At 41.3% G+C, this 22,702-nt stretch overlaps 1 protein-coding gene across 2 annotated transcripts in view; it reads left to right on the top strand.

Moving 5' to 3' along the window:
• LOC124595977 (40S ribosomal protein SA) overlaps positions 1–22,702 on the top strand; it is a 33,768-nt gene that overhangs the window by 3,504 nt on the left and 7,562 nt on the right. For both annotated transcript variants that reach the window (XM_047134919.1, XM_047134920.1), the window contains exons 4-6: positions 143–301; positions 13,223–13,351; positions 20,303–20,527. In XM_047134919.1, coding sequence (XP_046990875.1) covers positions 143–301; positions 13,223–13,351; positions 20,303–20,527 — 513 coding nt within the window. The remainder of the gene's footprint in view (positions 1–142; positions 302–13,222; positions 13,352–20,302; positions 20,528–22,702) is intronic.

The raw sequence follows: 22,702 nt of genomic DNA, 5'->3' as shown, positions 1-22,702 counted from the left end.
CCAGTGTGTCTAGTGCACGCATTCACATGTGGATTATGAATTACATGCTAATTATAGTATTAGAAACAATCTTTTCATGTCTTGTTGAACACTGTTTTAATCACGAAGTACCAAATCGGAAGTATGATCTTTTTTCTTCCAGGCTGCCTTCCGTGAACCACGTCTTCTGATTGTAACAGATCCTGCAGTTGACCATCAGCCCATAACAGAGGCATCTTATGTCAATATTCCTGTTATAGCCCTGTGTAATACTGATTCCCCATTACGTTTTGTGGATATTGCAATACCGTGTAACAACAAGGTGAGTTCATTGGAATAATTTGTTAGATTAGGTTATCAGTAGTTATTGAGTAGCTTCACATGAAAAGGCAGTACCTCCAGGATTGTCAGACAAGTGGCATTTGCCTTGGGAGAGTACCCTTTCTGGTACAAGTTTGTAAATTTTATGCTTCACATGCCTGTTTTATCGTGAATATTATAATCCGTTCATCATAAGAATAAACCTGATATAAACAAACACAAACACGGTGGTTGGTCAGAAGCCGCAGCGCACGTACGCTGGAGTTACGCTTTTGGAAGTAGGTCCTACTTGTGTATTAGATATCTTATTACTAAGTTATGTTAAATCAGACATTTAAAATGTTCAAATGTATTAATAGCAATCAACATTTTTCTTAATCGCGCTTTAGCTACGTAGTTTTTATTTAAAAAATTGTGTACAGTCGCAGCCTTTGCGGCGTTGAGCTGATTGTCACACTGTTAATGTGCAGTATGAAAATGGCTGAGGCTGCTATCTGTTCCACAGTGAGATACACACGTGGGAACACGGTTAAAAAGTGCCGAGAAATAGGCAGTTCTTAATGTTTTTCATAAATTTACGGAGATAACTGGCTTTGAAATTTTCCCAGTGTTGTAGACAATGCAGTTAATAAAACAGTCGAGACAGTGTGCAGTGCAGTTGATAGCATTATTGAAATCTGCACTGCATGGTAGTGAAACATGACTGTCAGAGCAACAGAAAAGATGAGAATCTCAGTGTGTGGTATATGATGCTATGGGATGGTGTTGAAAATTATGAACTGATAAAGAGATTAAAAAAGGAAAAAAAAGTGAATAAAATGTGGTTATTCATTCGTTGGTTCAAATCTCTCCAGTTACAATTTATTTATTTATTTTTTGTTCAATTTAAAATACGTACATCTCATAATCATAAAACTCACCATGTTTTATGAATATTGCACGTCGTCTTGTTTCTAATTACATATTGGATGCGAAATTCCTGTTTCCATTCCAAATACAAATTCTTAATTATCGATTTTTTAATTAAAAACTGTTCATAAAAGTTGTTTAAATTTATAAAACAAAACAATTTAATTTTTTAAGTCAAAAATGAAAAACCAACTCCTCTTTATTTGGACTATGTCCATTTTATACCACAGAGGTAAACAAGTATCGTAGAAACATGAGGAACAATCATTTTCACATTATTGAGCACATCATACAAAAGCTGAATTTTTACATTTGCTACTGTACCATTACAGTATGAACCCAGCAGAACAGATCTGGAGCCAAGTTGCGGGATTTGGCGTGAGAAGTATGACTGTTAAGCTCCATACATACTGCAACTAACACACACAGATTTTTCACATGTCACTGCTAAATGCTGGTGGGATATAGAATGCCTCGTCATAAAACAAGAGAAAATGCTGCGCATAGTTGGCTTCGTGGATTCTGTAGTTGATAGGTTTGTTATCAGTGTAGCAGGTGTCTGTAGGTAATACCTTCAGTGGATTCAATATTTAACTATACATCGAAATCCTTTAAAACTCGTGCATTACACACAGCTTTCACAGAAAAATAACCCTGTGGTTAAGTAAGAAATTTTCATCATTCTTGTTTTCAATTAAAATAGTAAGAGTTGTGGTTTTCCCACTGTACCATTGCAATATGAATCCAACAGAACTAAGATAAGGGGTTTGTCAAGAAAAGAAGACATTTAAACATAACATGAACGGATAGATGAAAAGATCTACTCGCCAAGTGGTGGCAGGGGGACACACACACACACACACACACACACACACACACACACACACAAAGGATTTAACTTTTACAAGCTTTTGGAGCCAGTGGCCTCTTCTGGCAGAAGAGTTGAAGGGTAAGGAAGAGGGGTGAAGAAAAGGACTGGAGAGGTTTAGGGAAAGGGGCACAGTTCAGGAAAGTCGCCCAGAACCCTGGGTCAGGAGAGATTTACCAGACGGGATGAGAAGGAAAGACTCATTGTTGGGAACTGCATGGGACGAGATTTGAAAGCCTGTGGAAGACAGGATAATATGCAAGACAGTTATTACTACTAAAACATCGTGTATGAGTTAGTAAAAGTGAAAAGCTCAAGAGTTAATAATAGTGAAAAGATAAGTGCACTGTATGTAACGCGTGGGACGGCAAAATGAAAGATGTAGAAAACTAAAATGGAGTGAGGAAATAGTGTGAATAAATGCTGACACGGGAGGAATTAACGTAAATTAAGGCCAGGTTGGTGGCGAGAACCAACGACATGCAGTGCTAGTTCCTACCTGCGGAGTTCTGAGAAAGTGGTGTCGGGGGGGAGAACAAAGATGGTGCGTGTGGTGAAACAGGAACCAAGGTTATGTCTGATGTACAGCATGCTCTGCTACAGGATATTGTGTGTTGTCTGTATACACCCTCTGCTGTCCCCGTCCCAGCTGTGTTACGTACAATACCCTTAGCGTTTCACTCTTAACTCATGCATGATGATTAAGTAGTAATGTCTTGCATATTACCCTGGCTTCCACCTTTAAGCTCTCAGGTTTTCAAATCTTGTCTGGTACAGTCTCCAACAATGAGTCTTTCCTTCTCATCCCATCCAGTAAGTCTCCCCTGACCTGGGATTCCGGGTGACTTTTCTGGACTGTACCCCTTTCTTTAAACCTCTCTAGTCCTTCCCCTTCACCCCTCTTCCTTCCCCTTCACCCCTCTTCCTTCCCCTTCACCCCTCTTCCTTCCCCTTCACCCCTCTTCCTTCCCCTTCACCCCTCTTCCTTCCCCTTCACCCCTCTTCCTTCCCCTTCACCCCTCTTCCTTCCCCTTCACCCCTCTTCCTTCCCCTTCACCCCTCTTCCTTCCCCTTCACCCCTCTTCCTTCCCCTTCACCCCTCTTCCTTCCCCTTCACCCCTCTTCCTTCCCCTTCACCCCTCTTCCTTCCCCTTCACCCCTCTTCCTTCCCCTTCACCCCTCTTCCCTCCCCTTCACCCCTCTTCCCTCCCCTTCACCCCTCTTCCCTCCCCTTCACCCCTCTTCCCTCCCCTTCACCCCTCTTCCCTCCCCTTCACCCCTCTTCCCTCCCCTTCACCCCTCTTCCCTCCCCTTCAGCCCTCTTCCCTCCCCTTCAGCCCTCTTCCCTCCCCTTCAGCCCTCTTCCCTCCCCTTCAGCCCTCTTCCCTCCCCTTCAGCCCTCTTCCCTCCCCTTCAGCCCTCTTCCCTCCCCTTCAGCCCTCTTCCCTCCCCTTCAGCCCTCTTCCCTCCCCTTCAGCCCTCTTCCCTCCCCTTCAGCCCTCTTCCCTCCCCTTCAGCCCTCTTCCCTCCCCTTCAGCCCTCTTCCCTCCCCTTCAGCCCTCTTCCCCTTCCCTCCCCTTCAGCCCTCTTCCCCTTCCCTCCCCTTCAGCCCTCTTCCCCTTCCCTCCCCTTCAGCCCTCTTCCCCTTCCCTCCCCTTCAGCCCTCTTCCCCTTCCCTCCCCTTCAGCCCTCTTCCCCTTCCCTCCCCTTCAGCCCTCTTCCCCTTCCTTCCCCTTCCTTCCCCTTCAGCCCTCTTGTACCTGAGGAAGAAGCCATTGGCTCCGAAAGCTTGTAGAAGCACTTAACTGGAACTGTGCACAAGGGTTTGTCACACTTCACTGCCCAATGTTGAAATTCAGGATGGCACATCATAAATCCTCCCCCCATGGACCTTGCCGTTGGTGGGGAGGCTTGCGTGCCTCAACGATACAGATGGCCGTACCGTAGGTGCAACCACAACGGAGGGGTATCTGTTGAGAGGCCAGACAAACATGTGGTTCCTGAAGAGGGGCAGCAGCCTTTTCAGTAGTTGCAGGGGCAACAGTCTGCATGATTGACTGATCTGGCCTTGTAACATTAACCAAAACGGCCTTGCTGTGCTGGTACTGCGAACGGCTGAAAGCAAGGGGAAACTACAGCCGTAATTTTTCCCGAGGACATGCAGCTTTACTGTATGATTAAATGATGATGGCGTCCTCTTGGGTAAAATATTCCGGAGGTAAAATAGTCCCCCATTCGGATCTCCGGGCGGGGACTACTCAGGAGGACGTCGTTATCAGGAGAAAGAAAACTGGCGTTCTACGGATCGGAGCGTGGAATGTCAGATCCCTTAATCGGGCAGGTAGGTTAGAAAATTTAAAAAGGGAAATGGATAGGTTAAAGTTAGATATAGTGGGAATTAGTGAAGTTCGGTGGCAGGAGGAACAAGACTTTTGGTCAGGTGATTACAGGGTTATAAATACAAAATCAAAGAGGGGTAATGCAGGAGTAGGTTTAATAATGAATAAAAAAATAGGAGTGCGGGTTAGCTACTACAAACAGCATAGTGAACGCATTATTGTGGCCAAGATAGACACAAAGCCCATGCCTACTACAGTAGTACAAGTTTATATGCCAACTAGCTCTGCAGATGATGAAGAAATAGATGAAATGTATGACGAGATAAAAGAAATTATTCAGGTAGTGAAGGGAGACGAAAATTTAATAGTCATGGGTGACTGGAATTCGTCAGTAGGAAAAGGGAGAGAAGGAAACATAGTAGGTGAATACGGATTGGGGGGAAGAAATGAAAGAGGAAGCCGCCTTGTAGAATTTTGCACAGAGCATAACTTAATCATAGCTAACACTTGGTTCAAGAATCATAAAAGAAGGTTGTATACCTGGAAGAATCCTGGAGATACTAGTAGGTATCAGATAGATTATATAATGGTAAGACAGAGATTTAGGAACCAGGTTTTAAATTGTAAGACATTTCCAGGGGCAGATGTGGACTCTGACCACAATCTATTGGTTATGACCTGTAGATTAAAACTGAAGAAACTGCAAAAAGGTGGGAATTTAAGGAGATGGGACCTGGATAAACTGAAAGAACCAGAGATTGTACAGAGTTTCAGGGAGAGCATAAGGGAACAATTGACAGGAATGGGGGAAAGAAATACAGTAGAAGAAGAATGGGTAGCTTTGAGGGATGAAGTAGTGAAGGCAGCAGAGGATCAAGTAGGTAAAAAGGCGAGGGCTAATAGAAATCCTTGGGTAACAGAAGAAATATTGAATTTAATTGATGAAAGGAGAAAATATAAAAATGCAGTAAATGAAGCAGGCAAAAAGGAATACAAACGTCTCAAAAATGAGATCGACAGGAAGTGCAAAATGGCTAAGCAGGGATGGCTAGAGGACAAATGTAAGGATGTAGAGGCTTGTCTCACTAGGGGTAAGATAGATACTGCCTACAGGAAAATTAAAGAGACCTTTGGAGAGAAGAGAACCACTTGTATGAATATCAAGAGCTCAGATGGAAACCCAGTTCTAAGCAAAGAAGGGAAGGCGGAAAGGTGGAAGGAGTATATAGAGGGTTTATACAAGGGCGATGTACTTGAGGACAATATTATGGAAATGGAAGAGGATGTAGATGAAGACGAAATGGGAGATAAGATACTGCGTGAAGAGTTTGACAGAGCACTGAAAGACCTGAGTCGAAACAAGGCCCCGGGTGTAGACAACATTCCATTAGAACTACTGACGGCCTTGGGAAAGCCAGTCATGACAAAACTCTACCATCTGGTGAGCAAGATGTATGAGACAGGTGAAATACCCTCAGACTTCAAGAAGAATATAATAATTCCAATCCCAAAGAAAGCAGGTGTTGACAGATGTGAAAATTACCGAACTATCAGTTTAATAAGTCACAGCTGCAAAATACTAACGCGAATTCTTTACAGACGAATGGAAAAACTGGTAGAAACGGACCTCGGGGAAGATCAGTTTGGATTCCGTAGAAATGTTGGAACACGTGAGGCAATACTAACCTTACGACTTATCTTAGAAGAAAGATTAAGAAAAGGCAAACCTACGTTTCTAGCATTTGTAGACTTAGAGAAAGCTTTTGACAATGTTAACTGGAATACTCTCTTTCAAATTCTGAAGGTGGCAGGTATAAAATACAGGGAGCGAAAGGCTATTTACAATTTGTACAGAAATCAGATGGCAGTTATAAGAGTCGAGGGGCATGAAAGGGAAGCAGTGGTTGGGAAAGGAGTGAGACAGGGTTGTAGCCTCTCCCCGATGTTATTCAATCTGTATATTGAGCAAGCAGTAAAGGAAACAAAAGAAAAATTTGGAGTAGGTATTAAAATCCATGGAGAAGAAATAAAAACTTTGAGGTTCGCCGATGACATTGTAATTCTGTCAGAGACAGCAAAGGACTTGGAAGAGCAGTTGAACGGAATGGACAGTGTCTTGAAAGGAGGATATAAGATGAACATCAACAAAAGCAAAACGAAGATAATGGAATGTAGTCAAATTAAATCGGGTGATGCTGAGGGAATTAGATTAGGAAATGAGACACTTAAAGTAGTAAAGGAGTTTTGCTATTTGGGGAGTAAAATAACTGATGATGGTCGAAGTAGAGAGGATATAAAATGTAGACTGGCAATGGCAAGGAAATCGTTTCTGAAGAAGAGAAATTTGTTAACATCGAATATAGATTTGTCAGGAAGTCGTTTCTGAAAGTATTTGTATGGAGTGTAGCCATGTATGGAAGTGAAACATGGACGATAACTAGTTTGGACAAGAAGAGAATAGAAGCTTTCGAAATGTGGTGCTACAGAAGAATGCTGAAGATAAGGTGGGTAGATCACGTAACTAATGAGGAGGTATTGAATAGGATTGGGGAGAAGAGAAGTTTGTGGCACAGTTTGACTAGAAGAAGGGATCGGTTGGTAGGACATGTTTTGAGGCATCAAGGTCTCACAAATTTAGCATTGGAGGGCAGCATGGAGGGTAAAAATCGTAGAGGGAGACCAAGAGATGAATACACTAAGCAGATTCAGAGGGATGTAGGTTGCAGTGGGTACTGGGAGATGAAGAAGCTTGCACAGGATAGAGTAGCATGGAGAGCTGCATCAAACCAGTCTCAGGACTGAAGACCACAACAACAACAACATCATAAATGCAGAAAAATTGGTGCGTGGTTGGTTTTGTGAATTTCGTTGTTTGATCTACTCATTATCAGTATAGGAGATGACAGTTCCATTACTGAAATGTTTCTCAGATTTGGATATGGAAGGAATTGGTTGAAACCTGAAGTTGATAGTAGTGAAATCTTTGGTGGCATGTGAAGGGTACAACAAAACAATAAGGGAACGGGAAACTGGGTGATAGATTTGTTGCAGTAGGCAAACTTAGATCCACAGATAAAGATTGAAGCTACATGTTACAGTTTTAGTGGACCTGACAAGATATCCTGTAAATTCCTTCTCTGAAAACTACATATGGCACTTTGCGGGATAACCAGTACTTAATGCCATGTACTGTAGAACAGGGGGTAGTGACAAATAACAATCAATTATAGGGAAAGTTTTTGAAAACCAATCTTTGATGGCTATCATTGACAGAGGAATACTTTGATGATATTAACTGAAACAAAATGTTGTGATTGATAGATGTACAGACCAGAGATAGTTGATGTGTGATGAAGTATTGTCAGGAGAGGTATCACAGTGAATGGAAGTAGTAAAACTGATGTAATAGCAACGATTGCTGTCTTCAGAAAAGTGTACTCCATGCTTCAGTGTCTCTGGATATTAGGAAATGATTCTTAGTCATATGTGGAGTGTGTTCATGTGGGACAGGCTTGGACAAGGAGGAAGGTGGGTGATACTGCACATTCTTTGAGCTACAGTACTAGAAAAGAATATTGAAGGTACAGTGGACTTAAAGTCTAAAACAAAAAACTGAGAAGAGACAAGGACCCTAATCAAAATAATCACTTACAGAAATAACATTGTTAGCCATTTCGTCATTCAGTAGCCTTATTGGGAATGATTGTGGGAAAAGGCAAAGGGTGAAATGATTGGAGGTCAAAGTTTACAGCAAATGTGAGAACAACCACAAATGACGTAAGTCTGGAGATCAGTTGGTCTCATTCTTGGCAGCTAATTGGTCGTCAAAGTATTGTTATGTACACAATAAATGTTTGCTGCTTTCAGAAGTTATTCAATTATATTTTAGCTTGCTTATTATAGGTAATATACGCGGGAGTGCGAAAACTGCTTGCACGGGAACAGTTTAAAATTTTATTGAATCTAACTACTTGGAATTTGATTTTTTGTTTTCCAAAGACTTTATCAGAAGAATGTTACCTAGGGTAAATTCAGAACAGTGAGAACCTCCAAGAATATCACTACCCATCAAACTGTCTGGTGCATCATAGTCCACTCTGTGAGCTAATTTACACTTCACCTGTTAAGAGATGTGAATGTTGAAAGATTAGACAAGTTATCTATCTGTTTTCGTGCAGCTACCAGATGGATGGAGAAATCTGCCGACAGGATATGAAAAGTACTATGACTTGCGTAAGTACTATGATTTGTATGTTAAGCCGTTGGACCAGTAGCTAGCTTTGGAAGAACTGCTGTCAACGTGAGTAACTTTGGCTTAGATACCTTGGTGCACCAAAGCAACTCGTAGTACTTACTAAAGGCAAGCTTTTCAATCCAGATTGTGTACCAGCTAGATTCGTTTCAGAGTATGCTGATACAATAGCTGTATATTTAGCAATCATATACAACTGCTCACCCAACAAAAGATTGATACCTAATGATGGAAAAGTTGTGTAGGTCACACCAGTATTCAAGAAAATAAATGAGAGCTATCAGGTGAATTACGGATGTACCACTGACATTGATTTACAGTAGGATTTTGCAAAATATACCGTGTTGGATCATTATGAATTACTTTGCATAAAACTAATTTGACAAAATCTGCAGGGATTCAGAAAATATGATTTTTCTGAAATACAGCTAGTGCTTTATTCACAAGTAATGAGTGCTGTAATCAAATTAATTACACGTTTCCAGAAGGCTTTTAATACTGTTCCTCACAAGCAACTTGTAATCAACAGGGTGTATATGACCCGGGACAACTGGGAAAAACCCGGGAATTTTTTCATCCGGGAGAAAACCAGGATAAACCCAGGAATTTTTCAGAATTCCAGGAATTTTTCATTGTTTTAGCTTTCAGTTAAATTTTTATAATTTTGACAGCAGAATTGATTCTCTAGCAAAGAATGTTATTGTATCCTGCTACTGGAGAATGATACTGCAGCAATAAAATATAAACGAGAGGGGAAAAAATAAAAGTTTAGTGGCAAAGGAAATGTGCAATTTACAACAACAAAACACCATGCACGCACAAGCTTCTGCAAATAGCAAAAATATGTCAAAGGCCGTAGGGCGCAGACTGTAATTCTTCGTAACAATAAACTGCTTGCTATGAGCATGACGTCACAACTGTTCACATTGTGTTCGTTCGAGGAATTGCCAGCGGTCTGTTGCGCATGCGCGTTTAACTTGCGTATAAGCAGTACCTTCTCCCGCTACTTGAAGTTTGGCTGTTAGCTGTATCGGTAGTAGCAGCAAGCAGCCAGATGCAAACAAGAAAAATTTTTCTCGCGCACCCTAGCTGCCAGATCATGCTTGCACAGTCGTAGTGGGGAGGGGGTTAACCTCCACGTGACCCGTGTTAACGTTGAGTGATTTCGCTGCTTCTCTTCATGTACAGCTCCCATGTCAAATGAAAACAAAATGGTTTTCTGTGGCCGGGAGCTATCAAGTGAATTAAAATACATTCACATAATTACGGAGGGCAAAAATATATTACTAATTTAAGTTTTCTGATTTTATTTTATTTCCAAGTTAGTAGCAGTCAAGCATTAATCGCCTTGCAGAACAGTGAAGTTATTTTTGCAAGTTCGCTAAAGAAATTTGGCTTTACTAATCTTTCCGCTGAGGCAGTCATTTTATTTGAAATGAATTGTTTCATTCTACAGTATTGGCTAGTTCCAACTGTTCGCTGAATTTCAAGTGCACGTTATCATCTTCTGCCATATATGGCATTATGTCCTAATAAAGGATCAAAAATGAGATCGTAGAGTACTGGTGCTCCAAGAAAATTTACATCCCAAAATCCACACTGAAAAGCTTAATATCAGATGGAACCTACTCATTGTGAATCTGGAAAAAGCCAATTTGCACTTCAAGCCGAATTATGCGTTTTAGTATGGTTTATGAAATTCCGATGCTCTTTGGAGTATCCTCTGATGCCCTGTTTCTTTTATGGTGTAATGTAAACTCTCTTAGTGCTTTATACACACGAACATAGGGACTTCCTACACCACTGCAGTTGCACACGCACAATAATACCCGTTTTCTGGCTCTCTCTCGCAACTGGTAAATCGAACCTATTTCTAACAGTCTCCGGATAGTATTGCGAATGGTGGTTAGAAAAGCGTTACTTTCTATGTAATTTTCTTTTTACGCAAGATGAATTATGTTACATGTGAGAAAGTGGGATGGATATCTAAATCACAGAGTGTTCGAAACTGATCAGTTTGAGGACCAGCCACTTACAAGAATTTCGAACCAAGACGTTTATGTCATAATTTTAAATTTACTGGCACGTTTGTGTGGTGTATCTTAAAGTATCACACACGCAAAAAAAGATCAGTATTACATGTGAAAGCTTAGCTTCTGTTGTAGCGTGTTAATCTTAGAGACTAATATTATATGTGAAAGCTTAGCTTTTGTTGTAGATATATGGTACTGTGTACATTAATGTAAACCGTTAACTTCTCCTCTTGCGTGTTCACGCTATGTAACCAGTGGTCTTGCTATTGGCTGACTGTAACACGTGTCCTATGCTCTGAATAGCTGCTGTCATCGGCTGGCGAGATCTTGAGGCTTGAGATATGACTCGCTTACAAAAGGACATCGCAACCTCGGTTTCAACGCTCCGGAAACTAACGCGCTGCGTTTGGTGCAATTCGAATTTATATTTTCGTAATACAAAAATATGCAGCGTATATATTGCTGCAAATCAAAGGTCTTTCCAGAACTTCTCTCCTTTTCTTTATTAAAAGTCTCTCCAAAACTTCTCTGCCCCATCTTTCTTTCTTTTCCGGGAAGTTCTATGTGATTGTCTAAAACGTTAACCATTCAAAGGATTGATAAGTTTTACAGTTCTGAGGGAAAAATCTATGGAAAACCTACTGTCAACTAGCACAGAAAAAGTGTATTTTCGCCTGGGAAAAAGCATATTTTTTAAACGGGATATCCGGGAATAACCCGGGAATTTTTTTTCCTTGTCCCTGTATACACCCTGAATCAAATTACTTGCCTATGGAGTATGTAGCAGTTGTGTGCTTGTGTGACGGCATTTGTGATTTCCTGTCAGAGAGGTCACTGTTCGTAGCAACTTAAGAAAATTCATAGACTGAAACAGAAGTGATACCGAGGGTTCCCCAGTGAAGTGTTTTAGGTCCTCTGCTATTCCTTGCCAATAAACAATGTAGGGGCAAAATGAGCAGTTCTGTTTGCTTTTACCATCTTTCAGAAGTCATCAGAAGGTCAAAACCAGTTGCATAATTATTTAGATAAAGTATCTGTATGGTGTGAAAAGTGGTTGGTTGATCCCAAATAATGAACATCCATGAGTACTAAAAGAAATTGGTTAAATTTCAGTATACGATTAATCACACCAGTCTAAATGCTGAATCAATAAAGGGAAATCCATCGTGGAATAACAGAAGTATTCTTGGAAAGGATTGATTGCCACTCTCTGTATAGAGATGTCGGATCACAAACAAGCACACCAAAAAGACTACTGAGCATGGGAGCTTTGGACCAAAGAGGCTTTCTTCTAATGTACACATTGATGCAAGCACAGTTGGTGCACAGACGTGACCACTGTCTCTGGCCACTGAGGCCGGACCAGTAGCCAGAGATTGGTCGTGTGCTGTAGAAGGAGGCCTTTTGGCTTACATGTACACCTGTCTTTTGGTGTTTCTGTCTGCAACTCATCTCTATGTGATGAGTAGCAATCCATCATTTTCATTATATTGTTGTAAGTATGAAGGCATACAGTTCAACTTAGTACCTAGGGATAAGCTATGGAAATAGAAGTCCCTCGCTTCTTGACAGAGCGTGGGGGAACGATGTGGGAGACTCCCACTGCTGTACAAGGCAATGTTCCAGTGGAGGTGGTTTGCCGTTGTCTTCCTCCGACCATAATGGGGATTGATGATGATGGAGACGACACAACACCCAGTCATCTTGGGGCAAGTAAAAATCCCTGACCCTGCCGGGAATCGAACTCGGGATCCCATGCTCAGGAAGCAGGAATGCTACCACGAGCTGCGGACAGGGATAAGCTATGAAAAACTTAAATTGGAACAGTGACATACTTAATATCGGTAAGGCAAGCCAAGCCAAAGGGCTGCTTTTTATTGACAGAAAGAACTCTTAGAAGATGTAACAAATCCACTAAAGAGACTGCCTGTGCTTGTCTGTGCTGTGGTGGAATATTGATGTTTGGTACTAAGTACTTTCCAGATAGGGCTGGTGGAGACATTGAAGAAATTCAAAGAAGAGCAACCCGTATTAGTACAAACTAGGGGGAGAATGTCACGGATGTGATGCACGAGTAGTGGGTGGCAGTGATTAAAACGAAGGCATTTTTTGTTGCAGTGGGATCTTTAATGAAATTTCAGCCTCCAGCGTTCTCTTCTGAATGTGAAAGTAATTTGTTAATCCTACATGAGGAGAGATGATGATGATGATAAAATGAGATAAATTGGAATTCACGTGGATAGATGTTAAGTGTTGTTTTTTCCCATGTGTTGTTTGTGAGTGGAATTGTGGCTTAAGTTGTATGAAAGTGGCTTAATGACCCCTCTGCCAGGCACTTGAATTGTGAATCGTCGAGTTGTCATGTAGATGTAGAAGTTAGGTATGATAATGTCGCCTTACAATAATAGAGGCAGATATGGAATCAGTTCTCTTGCAGTATTCAGTTTTCATATGACTTCAGTGGAAATATAAACTTGATTAGAATGATTTATTCTAGTTACCTTTTGTCTTTTGTTGACAGAGCACACATTCCATCGGGCTGATGTGGTGGCTGCTTGCAAGGGAAGTTTTGAGATTCCGTGGTTCCATACCTCGCGACGGGAAATGGGATGTTGTTGTTGACTTGTTCTTCTGGAGGGACCCAGAGGAGGTATGTATTCTTGAGTATGTAGAGGTGTGTTGAAAAAAAGATCTACAAAACATTGGAGGAAAAACAAGTGTATTGTGGTGTAAAATACTGGATAAGAAAAATAAACAGAAGTAAGACTTGGTAGTATTTGTTATAAGTGATACTGGGATCTAGTTCATTTATAATTACTGAGTTTGTCATTCCACTGTGTTTTTGAAATAAACTTCGTGCATGGTAGTGGATATTGCAATTGGCTGTGCTGGGCCATTTTGACATACAAAAATATGCACTTAGCAACTTCCTTTTTCATAATATTATCACCATATAGCAGAGATGCCGAGTCTCAGATAGGCACAATAAAAAAGACTGTCATAAATACAGCTTTCGACTAGTGAAGCCTTCGTCAAAATTAGACAACAGACACATACACACTCATGCAACTCAACACATACAACTGTAGTCTCGGGCAACTGAGGCCACTCTGCGAGCAGCAGCACTAGGGTGTGTTGAAAAGTGGCGACTGCATGGGAGTAAGGAGAAGGCTGGGGGCAGGGTGGCAGTGACATGCTGTTGGGGAGCGTGCAGGAATAAGGAGGTGGAAAGAGGGTAGGGAAGCTATGTGCAGTCAGGTGGTTGATAGAGGGGAACAGACAGGTAGGGAGAGGGGATGAGGATAGTGGAAAAGGAGAGAAGCAAGAAAGGTTGGGCGCAATGGTGGAATGAGGGCTTTGTAGGGCTGGAATGGGAACAGAGAAGGGGTAGATGGGAGAGGACAATGACTAACAAAGGTTGAGGCCAGGAAGGTTACGGAAACGTGGGACATACTGCAGGGAAAGTTCCCACCTGTGCAATTCAGAAAAGCTGGTGTTAGTGGGAATGATTCATATGGCACAGGCTGTGAAGCAGTCATTGAAATGAAGGATGTCGTGTTTGGCAGTGTGTCCAGCAACAGAGTGGTCCACTTGTTTCTTGGCCACAGTTTGTCAGTGCCCATTTATGCCAACAGCCAGCTTGTTGGTTGTCATCCATATAGAATGCAGCATAGTTGTTGCAGCTTAGGTTGTAGATCACATGACTGGTTTCACAGGTAGCCCAGCCTTTGATTGTATGGATGGTGATTGTGACTGGACTGAAGTAGGTTGTGTTGGGAGGATGTGTGGGACAGGTCTGGAATCTGGGTCTATTACAAGGTTATGAGCCATGAGGTTAAAGGGTTGGCCTTTGATTGTATGGATGATGATTGTGACTGGACTGAAGTAGGTTGTGTTGGGAGGATGTGTGGGACAGGTCTGGAATCTGGGTCTATTACAAGGTTATGAGCCATGAGGTTAAAGGGTTGGGTGCAGGGCTTGTGTAGGGGTGGACGAGTATGTTGTGTAGGTTCGATTGTTGGTGGTATATCAGTGTGGGAGGGGTGGGAAGGATAGTGGGCAGGACATCTCTCATTTCAAGGCATGATGGGAGGTAGTCGAAACCCTGGTGGAGAATGTAATTCAGTTGCTCCAGTCCTAGGTGCTACTGAGTTAAGAGGAGGATGTAGCCGCACAGTGGGGGTTTGTGAGGTGGTGGGAGGCTGGAAAGATAAGATCGGGATATTTGTTTTTGTACAAGGCTGGGAGGATAATTATGGTTCGTGAAGGCTTCAGTGAGACCCTTAGTATATTTCGAGAGGAACTGCTTGTCACTGCAGATGTGACGATCACAGGTGGCTAGGCTGTAAAGAATGGATTTTTTGGTACGGAATGGGTGGCTGCTGTCAAAGTGGAGGTATTGCTGGTGGTTAGTAAGTTTGATATGGACGGAGGTACTGATGTAGCCATCTTCAAGGTGGTCAGCATCTTCAAGGAAGGTGAGTGGAGTTGGACCAGGTGAAGCAAATGGGGGAGAAGTTGTTGAGGTTCTGGAGGAATGTGGATAGGGTGTCCTCATCTTTGATCCAGATAGCAAAGATGTCATCAGTGAATCTGAACCAGGTGAGGGGCTTAGGATTCTGGATGTATAGGAAGGATTCCTCTAGATGGCCCATGAATAGGTTAGCATAGGATGGTGTAAGGTGTATCTGACAGCTGGCAGAGTCCGTATGCCAGCTAATTCCTGCGGTTCAAAACAGTGGTGGTGGAGCCTTAATCCACTGGTAGGGTTATAAGGTCGAAGTTTTTAGGTGGTGGGTTGCGTTTCTTTCTGTAGGTGTAAGGTTAGTCTGCATGTTGAGGGATTTTGGGGACTGATGCTGAGGCAAGATCGAGATTAAGAAATTCTAGAAAGTTAACAGGGAGTGATTACAGGACAGTGGGGGTGGATCGCAGTTGGATGGAGGAATGAGCTGAGTTAGTCATGGTTCAACACTGGTCTTTGGTTTGGTGGTGAAAAAATGTTTCCACTGTAGGGACCAGGGGAGGGAGAGAAGGTTAACAAGTCCTGCTTTAATGAAGTTGGGAGTGGGGCAAAAGGTGCAAAATATGCACTTGTTAGAACCTCCTCCCCTCTTCATATCTTTATGCATGCTTTTGTAGTTTTAAAAAAATATATGTCCTAGCCTGCACTTCACATGTTAAAGTGGCTGTATGAAAGTGATTAGATTATTTTGTGCAAAATGTTTTGTATATGTAACATATGCCAATATTTCATAAGATACAAAAAAGTTAGTTGCACATTTGTTCAATTCAGTTTAGATCCGACAATATTATTTGAAGTTAAGTGTTGATCATGGTCTTCCAGATTTGTGGGAATGAAGTGGTGGGCCAAGGTGCTTTTTTTTTATTGAAATATTCTGTCCTCATTAAGTAAGAAATAACGTAAGGGAAACATAATGTCCAAAAATGGATTTGTAACTAGTTTTTGCATGTTAACATAACATAAAGGAAGAACAAAAAGATTTTCCCAGACCATGCTTTTGTGTCCAATCTGTGCACTTGTTTTTCAAAATATGAGATGCAGATATTTATCAGGCCTATGAAGCAAGACATCCCTCTTGAGAAGACAGCAGCAGTCCAATTTCAATAACATCAAGCAAATTTGTCTATGCTCATACTTTCCGTAAGCAAGAGTGAAATGCATTCATGTTTATCCAAAGTTTTCACCATAGTTTTGGTCATCGTTCTTACCCAACGGTAATGTTTATTGCTGACATCGGTGTTGCTGAAACTTCCATGTTTTCTCTGGCAGTAATTGGCAGTCATGGCACTGGTACACAGGATACATTACCACTCACAAGTGCTAAGTTATTTTAAAAATTGTTTTCTTCGGTCCAAAAGCTGGCTGTGATACTTGGTTAGTGCAACTTCTGTGTGTTAGTAGTTTATTCAGGGTGTATACGCCTCAGGACACCCAGGCATTTTTCGTTGTTTTAGTTTCAAGTTAAATTTTCGTAATTCTCACTAGTAAGAACAGATTCTCTACTCTAGACCACTATTGCAGCAGTAAAACATGAACGAAAAAATAACACCAAAATGAAACTTAAGTTGCAAAGAAAATGCACCATTTATGATGACAACACACAGTGCACAATCAAGTACCTGTGTCAAAGGCTTTAGGACAAAGACTATGAAATACTTCACAACTATAAACTGCTCTTGATGAGCGTTACGTCACTACTTTGTACATATTTGAAGGACTCCACACACAAGCGAAGTATTACAGCAGTCTGTCGCATGGATGACTGATCACTTCATAGTGTGTGTGTGTGTGTGGGGGGGGGGGGGGGGGCAAATCACAATGATCGGTTGCTGGTTGCCGATCGTGTGGGAATCCCAGGCATTCTGACAGATGGTGTTCAATTTGTGCATGCAGTATGGCTGCCTGGCTGATTAGAAGAGTTGTTTGACAATTGGCAGTGGCTCATTTATCTGTTTATTAAGAGTGGTTCTGTAATTTTGTTTTGCTTTGCCCATGCTGAATAAGAAGTTTGTTAGTATTTTAAGATTTCCAGGGACCATAAGCTACTCAGAGAAGTGGAAGCTGAAGTTACCATTTATATTAAAAAATAGTGCAGAATACACCCTCTGATTTTGCAGTGATTAGCATTTTGAAGCTTGATCTATAGAAGTAGAATTAATAGGAAGTTCATAATTGTGATACAGTGGGGCTTCTGTTATGATTTTGGGTTATTTATGAGATAATTATAATTAAAAACTTTTAAACTTCTGAACAGAATGACATATGTACCTATGGTAATGTTAAGAGGACATTTGAATTTAAACCTTCAGGGTAGATCTATCATACAGTTGCACTCAAATCCCTTGAGATTTCACATAAACTAACTTTTGTTCATACAGTTTATAACAAGTGCTGCTGTTAACATCTCTGTAGACACACAGAATAAATAGTGTAAATACTTGGAGTTAAATTATAAGACCAATGAATAAAATGGAATTGAGTTCTAGCTTGAATAGAAATTAGTACAAAATATAACAGAATGCTTTAAGTAAATGACAAATATATTTCATAGAACTTGATGGAAGATGCTGATTGTGTGTCTTCCATAATACATAAGCATTCAAACACTTTTGTGTTGAAAATTTGAGTAATAAAGTGAAGTGATGTGGTTCTTTTCACATAGTATTCATTGACCATCTTGTTCATTGTATTGAAGCCCACCCCCTTGGTGGTGATATATTCCAGAATTAAGTTTTGTTTGTAGCTTTCAGTGTCACCTACCTTTGTCGTAATGCTTGGTACTAAGCAGGATCGGAGAACGATTATTCTTTGTGGCATAGGACTAATGTAAGATCATTATGAAAAACTAAGATGGGTGACATTGCTTTCTTTATGGGGTTAGGCAACAAAACTTCAGGTATTTAGTCCTTGTTGTTCCATGTAGTCAAATTTCTTGTGTGAAGTTAAATTACTTGTGGAAGAGGCAGACAGATTCAGTGGTGATGTAACCAGCTAGTTGGATCCAGCACTACACTTTTTCCTTGATTTTTCTCTAGGAAAATCTTTCTTTTCCAGTATACTCTTGTAAGTTCAAAGCATAATTTGATTTTACATCAATCAAAATCCCATACTTTCACTTAGCTGGCTTTGACTTCATATAAACAACAAACGGTCAATGCCCCCAGAAGGAAGCAAGTTCTTTGTATACTAAGAGATGTTAATGAGAATTGTAATTGACCTACAGTTATTGGCAATGTACAGTCATCTCTGATAGCATGATGATGATGATGATGATGATGATGATCATAACAACACACCAAATATATAAAAAAATTATGTAACTAAAAATGGAATATCTTGGTCTAGAAATCCACCAAAACCTTTAGTTTCTTGTAGTGTCATCAGATCTGATGAATGTAGGTAATTGTTGGAATAGACATTGAAGCAGGAAATTTTTTTATTGTACATAGGATCTGCAGTTAACAATAATGCTACAGGCTCCCATGTTTAGCTTTCAGTGCACACGAGTACTCATCTACATCTTTTGCCAACCTTGGTTTCTGATTTTCTAGGTATGTAGCATCCCACTCATCATAATATGCCTGTGCTTTTTTATCTGCATCAATACTCTGCAAACTACCATGAGGTATGTGGCAGAGGTACATTTCACAAGGATTTCTAAAATACTGTCATGAAAGAACAACTTGAAAGCATCACTTACTGATCCGGTTCCACTAGATCTACTGTAAGTCCTGGAAGCACTTAAAAGAACACCATAAACAGTTAGACACGTAGCTTTTGGTGGAATTTTTAGACCAAGATATTCCATTTTTAGTTACATATTTTTTTTTATATATGGTGTGTTGCTATAATCATTATCATCATCTTCAACAACAGTGTTTTCTATTTCATGTGCTATTTTTTTTTTCTCTTGCCTCTAACACAGTCTCATTTTCTGCTGATTCTGATCCATTGTCACTATTTATTTCCTCAATGTCACCATTTTCTATAATGGAGATTACTCCACTAAGGTATTCTGGTTTGTTTAAATCACGTCACAGTACCTGTCATTTTGTCACTAACACACAGTACTTGTAACCTGTTAAATCAAGTCCAAATAATACACTAAATGAAGTGAGACAAAACAATGACTATTCATGCTCCAAACAATGAGCATACTGAAATCTTTATTAGTTGCATCATTATTGCCAGTGTAACAAAGAGAAATCTTATCTTGAAAAAGAAATTTTTGTTAACTCTATCGTGTGTGTGGTCAACAGAGACCCCATTCAATAGAAATATTGTTTTCATTTTATTTGCTTAGTTACGTAGCCAACACAAGAGACATGAGGTAGCTATGTATCTGACAGTAAAGAGTGTCATTAAGTATATCTTCTGACTAAAACGTCAAAATAAGACAGAAAAAAATGTTCTTTTGTGCTCTTGACTGACCCTGCTAGGTAACCTGAAGGTGAACTCAACAACTCGTGTATATCTGAAAAGTGTTGATAACGTTGGATGTCATGTCAGTAGCCCATAGTCATCCTGATGTATCATAAGAGTGAGCAAATTACTTCATGCTGTCTGATAAAAACTCTACTGAAAACCATCTGCAATGTTGCCAGTGAAGATATTACTACCACAGAAATTATGTGACTGCAAATTCACCTCAATATTTCACATGGACATGTTAAGGCATGCACTGGCAGTGCATGCCTTAACATGTCCATGTGAAATATTGAGGTGAATTTGCAGTCACATAATTTCTGTGGTATATAATATCTTCACTGCAACATTGCAATGTTTTCAGTAAAGTATGCACTGCAGGCTGATAACTACTAGATATTTAATGTCAGCACAACTTTGATAGATTCCTTTGTCAATATGCCCGTAGTATAGCGAGTTCACATGTTTTTGCTAATAGCACATTGGTATCCTTGGGGAACTAATAAGCAGTTAAAATAGATCTGTGCACTGACAAGTTGTTGCCATTATTATAAAAATGCTATCCCTTAAGCTTTGTTTGTTAGTGTAATTATCTAATTTGATGTTAGGTTTTCCAGCAAAAATAAGGCTCTGAGTTCATCTTAATTTCAGGCTGAGAAAGAGGAGGTAATTAAGGAAATGCTGGTCCCTGCGAAGCCAGAGATTCCAGACTTCACTGCTACTGCCACTGCAGATAGTTGGGCTCAGGAACCAGTTGCTCCAGAAGCAGCAGCTGCTGCTGCCACTACCTGGAGTGAAGATGTTCCTGTGGCACCAGCTGTTCCAGGTGCTCCAGCACCAGCTGCATTTCCTGCCAGTGAAGATTGGGCATCACAGGTAAAATTCCTCATACCTGGCAATACAGTGATACTGCTGAACAAATCTTGTTGTATGTAGATACATTCATGACTTATTGATTGGTATTGAATAGGTGAATTCACACAGATACTGTGATTAAGAAATTTTGCTTGATGATTGCGGCCCTCGAAAGTGCTAACAATAATGAAGATTTTTCATAGTAGTTGATGGTACAAACAAGTTACTGATAAGTAACTACAAGGTGTGGGGCACTGAACACACAATTTTCTACGCCAAAAAAGAGATTAAGTTACTTTTATCCATAGTGACTGTTGAAACTGAGTGAGAAAAATGTAAAGGAATGATCAGGCTCTTACCACCAGCTTGCAACCTGAAGAAAGAAGAGGTACAAGCCATTAAGAATCTCAACGCCGACAAGAGTATATTGGTACTGCCTGCTGATAAGGGGAATGCGACCGTCGTAAAGAAGACCGAAGATTATGAGCAAAAGATCCGAGACCTATTAGATCCGACGACGTACCGAAAACTAAGTGCAGATCCGACGCAGCGTATCACTCGGAATACGAATCGATTAATCAAGGCGTCTTCTCTGCCAGTGGACATACAGAGAAACCTGCGCAACACAGAAGCCGTACCACCTCGGCTGTATGGATTACCCAAGATCCATAAGAACAACGTTCCACTGAGACCGATCGTTAGTGCTCCTGGCTCAACGTATAAACTGGCAAAACACTTGGCCCCTCTGCTCCAGCCACACGTGGGGAAGACCGACACATACATTAAGGACTCGGGACATTTCATTGAGAAGCTGAAGGAACTGAAACCTGCACCAAATGACATACTGGTCAGCTTTGATGTTGTTTTGTTATTTACGAAAGTGCCACTCAGTGACGCTCTGGAGCACATCGGTTCCATGTTCCCGCAAGACATCAAAAAGCTCTTCCATGCATGTCTCACCACGAGCTATTTCACGTGGAATAGTGATTTCTATGAACAGCTGGAAGGCGTCGCCATGGGTAGTCCTCTCAGTCCAGTGGTGGCCAACTTCTTCATGGAACAATTCGAAGCACAGGCACTGGACTCGGCGACTTGCAAACCTAAGGTGTGGTACAGGTACGTCAATGATACTTTCGTGGTGTGGAGCCATGGTGAAGAACAGCTCGGTGACTTCTTAAGGCACTTGAACAGCTTCCATGCCAACATAACATTTACCATGGAAGTAGAAAAAGACAAGAAACTGCCATTTGTAGATGTGCTGGTCACAAGGGACGGTGAAAACCTGGGACACAGCGTGTATCGAAAATCTACACACACGGACCGATACCTGCACAAACTGTCAAACCACCAACCGAGCCAGAAAAGAGGCATGATTATTACGCTCGTAACAAGAGCAGGACGAATATGTGAGCCACAACACCTCAAACGAGAAATGCAATACCTGGAAACTGTTCTGAGGAGCAATGGGTACTCCACAAATTACATTAGAAGTGTAACAGAGCCAAACACTCGGCGAAGTAAGGAACCATGTCGGGTACGGCCTTTCTACCGTACATTCCCAGAGTGACTGACAGAATCGGCCATATATTGTGCAAACATGGCGTAAAGACGATTTTCAAACCGACAAGGAAGATCAAAGAGTGTCTTAGATCGGCGAAGGAGAAAAGAGACCCACTTGCAATGTTGGGAATATACCGTATGCCATGCACATCCCCCCTGCGGGTCCGGGGTAAGAATAGGCCCCGAGGTATTCCTGCCTGTCGTAAGAGGCAACTAAAAGGAGTTTCAACCGTTTCGGCCTTCCATGTGATGGTCCCCCTTGGGGTTTGACCTCCATTTTTCAAAATTCTACAGAAGTACGAGCCTTTTGGGGAAGGATGCCTTACGTGGTGTACCACTGATCCTCAGTGCACTAAGACCTTGGCACTCAGCATTGTACCGGCGTTGTAACCATACCCACTATTCCTCAAATTGGGCCTAAACGCCTGATGGGTTGTACAAGTTACGCCCATAGTGCGTCCCCATCTGCACCTACGATCATGATGGACTTTCCATGGCACCAGAAATCCAGCACGGTAGCCAGCCCGTTGTGGTGGGGTCGTCATGTACCCTCTAGGTTGTAGCCCCCTGACAGCACAGGGATCGTACTGCCGATACCTGAGCTGCACCCTCCCCACGTCGGCCAAGGAGTAGATG

The sequence above is a fragment of the Schistocerca americana genome, chromosome 2 (assembly GCF_021461395.2).
Source record: "Schistocerca americana isolate TAMUIC-IGC-003095 chromosome 2, iqSchAmer2.1, whole genome shotgun sequence".
NCBI classification, from domain to species: Eukaryota; Metazoa; Arthropoda; class Insecta; order Orthoptera; family Acrididae; genus Schistocerca; species Schistocerca americana.
This window is presented reverse-complemented; position numbering and strand designations above follow the sequence as displayed.